We start from the raw sequence: 5270 nt of genomic DNA on the forward strand, positions 1-5270 counted from the left end.
AGGAACAGATCTTTCCTCACGAAAAGAAGCAGTCGAGGTATCAAAGTTTTCACTGATGCATATTGGGGATGGTATGTCCCAGATCGAAGATCGACGTCAGGCATGTGCATCTATATATGGGAGAATCTCATCACGTGGCATAGCAAGAAACAATCTGTAATCTCGCGAAGTAGTGCTGAAGCCGAACTCATATTATTAGCGAATGGAGTGTGTGAAGGCATATGGTTGAAGAGGAATCTTGACGACCTCAAGATCAATTTCGAAGGACCTATCAAGTTTCTATGCGACAGTCAAGCCGGCCTCAGCATTACTAAAAATCCAGTTAATCACGACAGAACCAAGCATATCGAGATTGACCTTCACTGCATCAGTGAGAGGATAGAGTCAAAGATCATCGAAATGGAGTACATTCCAATGCGTCATCAACTCGCAGACATCCTCATCAAACCTCTTCCTCGAGCTAGTTTTTCCGAGCTGTTTAGCAAGCTTGATCTTCTCAACATCTACCATCAACCTTGAGGGGGAGTATTGAAAACACAGGCTCACGAGTCCCACTATCTCTTGGAAGTTGCACTATCTCATTGGAAGTTGCCCTATCTCATTGGAAGTTGCATTTCTTCTTTTCCATGTTTGTATATTTCTTAGATTGTATTCATACTTCTTATGTACAAATGTAATTGTTTATTTTTTTCCTCCTTGTATAAATAGAGATTCCCCTCTCTTATAACTATGATGTAATCTAAAATCTCTATAAGTTATCTTTATTCTCATTCTCTCGCTGAATACAAGTAGTAAATCCAAAATAAATTGATTTGTATTTTGTCACAAGTTGGTTAATATTCTAGAAGCCTTTTATGCAGCCGGCCATGGAACTCTAGGAAGTTTTATGTTTGCTTGAATACAGAAGCAAATCTGAGATATGATTGTGGCTTTATAACGTCATTTAAGATCCTTCAAAGTTCACTTTCAAATGTAGAAACAAATTGAGATGCTCTAAATATTTCCTTTGAGATATATACAAGAAATTTTTTGAGATATATAACCAAATGAAAATATAGAATGTCATTAAAAAAAATTCCCTTATAATAAATTATCTAATTAGAACTTGATCTTGAAGAGAAAAAGAAGTTATTTGAATATATATGTAGGTCCAGGCCGGTCACAGTTTTATAGGTGGTGTGATACAGACAGGAGAAAAGTACTCTCCAACCATGATCAGAGTAATCTCCTCTTCCAATATTCTTCCAAACTTTATCGACCCTAGTTGCGATGATCGGCTCGAGTTGATTCCTTGCGATCTACTCAACCTTCTCGTCACTCCCATCCAGCAAAATTGCCTGATCTTCAAGAAAGGTCATTCATCCATTGATAGTACGGTCGACCACCTCAAAGCCACTCTCTCCAAAGCTTTGGACATATTCTACCCACTCGCCGGCCGCCTCGCCGTGTCGGAGGACTCCGCCGGCAGCACCGCCACTTACTCCGTTGACTGCCGTGCCGGAGCCGGCGGAGTGCTGTTTGTTCACGCGGGGGCCGATGGAATTTCTCTGGCCGATCTTCTCGGCCCAGTCGAGGTCCCGAGGGAGCTCATCCGCGAGTTCTACCCCTTGAACGACCAGGGAGATTCTGAGCCCTTGCTTGCGGTCCAAGTAACTGAAATCGAAGACGGGATTGTGCTCAGCCTCACTGCGAGCCATGTGGTGATAGACGGCACGTCGTTCTGGTACTTCCTCAACACTTGGTCCCATATCGCTCGAGGCGGCGGAGCAGATTTATCATCGCCGTCCCCGCCGCCGGTCTTCGATCGGTCAAGGCTTTTCGACGGGGTTTTTGACCTCCCAATCCGCATCCCCTCTTTGGTCGAGAAATCGCCGCCTCTTTCCCCCGAAAAGAAGTTAGCCGTGGTGTCGAGAATCTTCCGATTCTCGAAAGAGACGATCGCAGAACTCAAGGCGAGGGCCAACTCTGAAGTGAGTGGTGGTCGGACAATCTCATCGTTCCAGGCACTCATGGCTCATCTCTGGGTCTCAGTGACACGAAGCCGCGGCCTCGATTTATCCGAAGTGGTGTATTATTCGGTGGTCGTGGAGCTGAGGTCGAGGATGAGCCCAAAGCTCCCGGAAGGTTACTTCGGAAACGCGATCAAGTTCGTGATCGCGAGATCCACTGCCGGAGAAATCCTCTCCGGCGAAGGTTTTGGCACTGCAGCAGGGCTGATCAACGAGGCGATATCAGCCCAGACTCCGGAGAATGTGAGGAGATTCTTAAAGGAGTGGGCCAAGAAACCGGTGATGCCAAGAGGCGGTTCGGTTCCGCCGAACTTTATGATAACGGGTGGGTCGCCGCGGTTCGAAGTGTTCAAAAACGACTTCGGGTGGGGCCCGCCGGTGGGCATGCGGTGTGGTGGCGTGTTCATCGACGGCGTTGCGATGCCAATTCCGGGGGAAGCCGGAGATGGAAGCGTCGATTTCGAGGTTTGTCTCTCACCGGACTCGCTGCTTGCTTTGGCTCGTGATCCAGAATTCGCTGGTCGGAGCTTGGTATGATCACATGTGGTTGATATATCTTCAAGTCTCGTTACAGTAAATGGGGTTTGGATACAAATGTTATCTTTTTTTAAATAAGCGGTGGACTTTTATAGCCTCATAAAAAAAAAAATCGATTTTTATTTCAACAGCATCTTAATATGTTTTAATGATGAAAGAGTGTGTTTACTATTTTATAGTTATGTCTGTTATGAGGTTACAACAAGTTATGTGAATAAACAGATTCAAAGCACAATTAAAACAGTAAAAATAAAGAGACGGAATTGATCTAGTTTGGCCAATCATGCTTATTTCCGGAGAAATTCGATCTCCGTAGAAAAAAGAAGTCTACTATCTGGTCAAATAAGTACAAGACAGACAACTTTAAATGATCACTTTTAGGATATCTTGAATTCAAAATTACCCTATGAATTCTGACTAAGACTCCTCTTGAATCGGATCTCCCTCATTTTTCACTCAATACATTTTTCAATAAGTTGATCAAATATTTATAATTGCCCGTGATCTATAGTACCACAGTTACAAAACTCAATTCTGTCAATTGCACGAACGGCGACATAAGGAACAAGACAAAATATAAATCACACAAAGAACAAAGTGTTTACATTCAAAGACTTCCACGAAAAGTCTAATTGTGTAACCAAACTCCTAGGGAATGGACTTATCCTTTTATAGGAGTCGAAATCTAGCTATAGACGTTTTGATAGGGTTTCCCAATATGATCGCCATGTTCTTATTCGATTGAGAGAAAATCGAAAGCGTGAATCAAAGAAATAAACAAACTTGGCATAATATCCACAAAATTGGATATGTCACGATCTTTGCCAAACAACACATGTCACAGGTAAGATGTTTTAACATCGCAGAGAACATGTGAAGAGAGTTCTGTCAAAATACAAAAACAGCTAAATTAACATAACAACAAAACAAATGATGTCGTATATAAACAATTTAATTTAAATGGCACAAAACCCAATTGTTTAGTACTTCACATTTCAAAATCCAAAAATGGGAGTAAATGTAATTATGAGAATACCATAGGTATCGATTATTATGATTAAAATTTGAATTTTTTTATCCTGATTTAGCTCGAATCTCTATACATGCAATTCCCTCACCACTTGAAGATATTTTAATATTTTTTTGTACATAATTTTTTATACAATTTCGCTAGGTTAGCCGAAAGATGGTTATCGGTTCAAGGACGCAAGGTGCCCCTGTTTTTTCAGGGTACGAAGGGGTAGAGAAAATGCCTCGAGCCAATGTTCGAGTACCAAGGCGCTACGGCGCTGAAGTAACCGATGCTAGATCTGACCAAGTGCCCATCCTACCTCCTCTACGTTCTTGACAGCCCATCTTTGTCTCAGTAGAGTTTTTCAGTGGCATGTTTCGGTCCTCTTCCCCATTACTTAGAAAAAGTGAGCCACCAGTTCAGGTACAAGATACTATCATTACCGCCTGGACAATTAGACGCCCAACCCGTAATCGTTTTTTTATTACTAAATAAAAAAAGTAAAGAAATTAAGAAAACAAACGAAATTTTGATGATATACCAAATATCAAAGGAATCCACCCAGTTCCTCTTATGATTGTTTCAATATTAAAATGAAGTTTTTGTTTTTTAAAATTGAAGAAGAACCCTTTTTTTAATTTTAGTCATTGGAACAAAAAAGACCCAAGCACGAATACCCTCGTTTAAGTGGATATTTTTGGTATAGAAAGTCTCAAAAAAGACCCAAGCACGAATACCCAAGCGCGCTGCACGTATTTCCTGAGAAACGAAGTCATAGGCACGTAAATTTAAAGCCAGACATAAGTTCGGCAGCGGATCACGAAATCTTGGTGATCTTCTCTATCTAATGAATGGGGAGTCCGCTTTGAAATCGTCCGCCCTGCACCCCCCGTATGCTTCAACAAGAATGACACAAGGGTAGATTGATACAAAAGAAACCTCTGTTAAAATATTCGCCCACGAAAATTTGGAAGATTTTTAAATTGTAATTGTAGTCGATCAAATATCTAAAAAAAGGAAAAGTGAATTTCTAATAGATTTATTATCAAAGGCTTGTATAATTTAATATAAAGTTTCCATATATTGAATAAAGCATCTATAGGATAAGTAACATTTTTAAATTTTTTTGGTGTTTTTATCCGATATCCGCGATTTCTCTCGATTTGTAATTCAATACACAAATTAATTGATTCTGTTAAGTTAATAAATGCCCTGGCTAAACCTATTGATGGTCGAGGGGAAATTTCATCTTCTGAATCCCGTTTAATTGAATCTCCTGCTCCGGGTATTATTTCGAGACGTTCTGTATATGAGCCGCTTTAACGTTTCAATCAATTCATGCCAATATCCACGCCAGGATATTAAGAACATAAATCCAGCAGCCCAAACAAGATGTCCAAATAAGAACATCCATGCCCGGAAGACTCATTAAACTGTGAAACGTTACCCTGCCATAATGTGATGTGCTTCCAATGCCAATAAAAAGTAACCCATCCTATGGTATTTAACATCCAAAAAACCGCGAAATAAAAGGCGTCCCAAGTCGAAATATCACAAGTACCGCCTCGTCCCGGACCTGGACCGTGGAGAAAGGGGGTTCCGCGGGAAGAGGATTGTAACATGCGAGAAGCAAGGGGGTCAACCTCTTTCAAATATACAACATGGATTCTGGCAATGCAATGTAGTTGGACTCTCATGTCGATCCGAATGAA

At 41.1% G+C, this 5270-nt stretch overlaps 1 protein-coding gene across 1 annotated transcript; it reads left to right on the top strand.

Annotated features, from left to right (window-relative positions):
* The first annotated feature begins 1211 nt into the window (after positions 1 to 1211).
* LOC149393887 (putative acetyltransferase At3g50280) lies at positions 1212 to 2546 on the top strand. The gene has a single exon (XM_089618203.1). It carries the CDS (start codon positions 1212 to 1214, stop codon positions 2544 to 2546), a length of 1335 nt encoding a protein of 444 aa, XP_089474329.1.
* Positions 2547 to 5270: the final 2724 nt, after the last annotated feature.

The sequence above is a fragment of the Urtica dioica genome, chromosome 6 (genome assembly GCF_054948205.1).
Source record: "Urtica dioica subsp. dioica isolate 48M chromosome 6, U.dioica_male_clone48M_v1_H2, whole genome shotgun sequence".
Taxonomy (NCBI): Eukaryota; Viridiplantae; Streptophyta; class Magnoliopsida; order Rosales; family Urticaceae; genus Urtica; species Urtica dioica.

Coding starts and splice junctions, on each gene's coding strand:
- LOC149393887 (XM_089618203.1), top strand. CDS start 1,212: ATGATCAGAGTAATCTCCTCTTCCAATATTCTTCCAAACTTTATCGAC.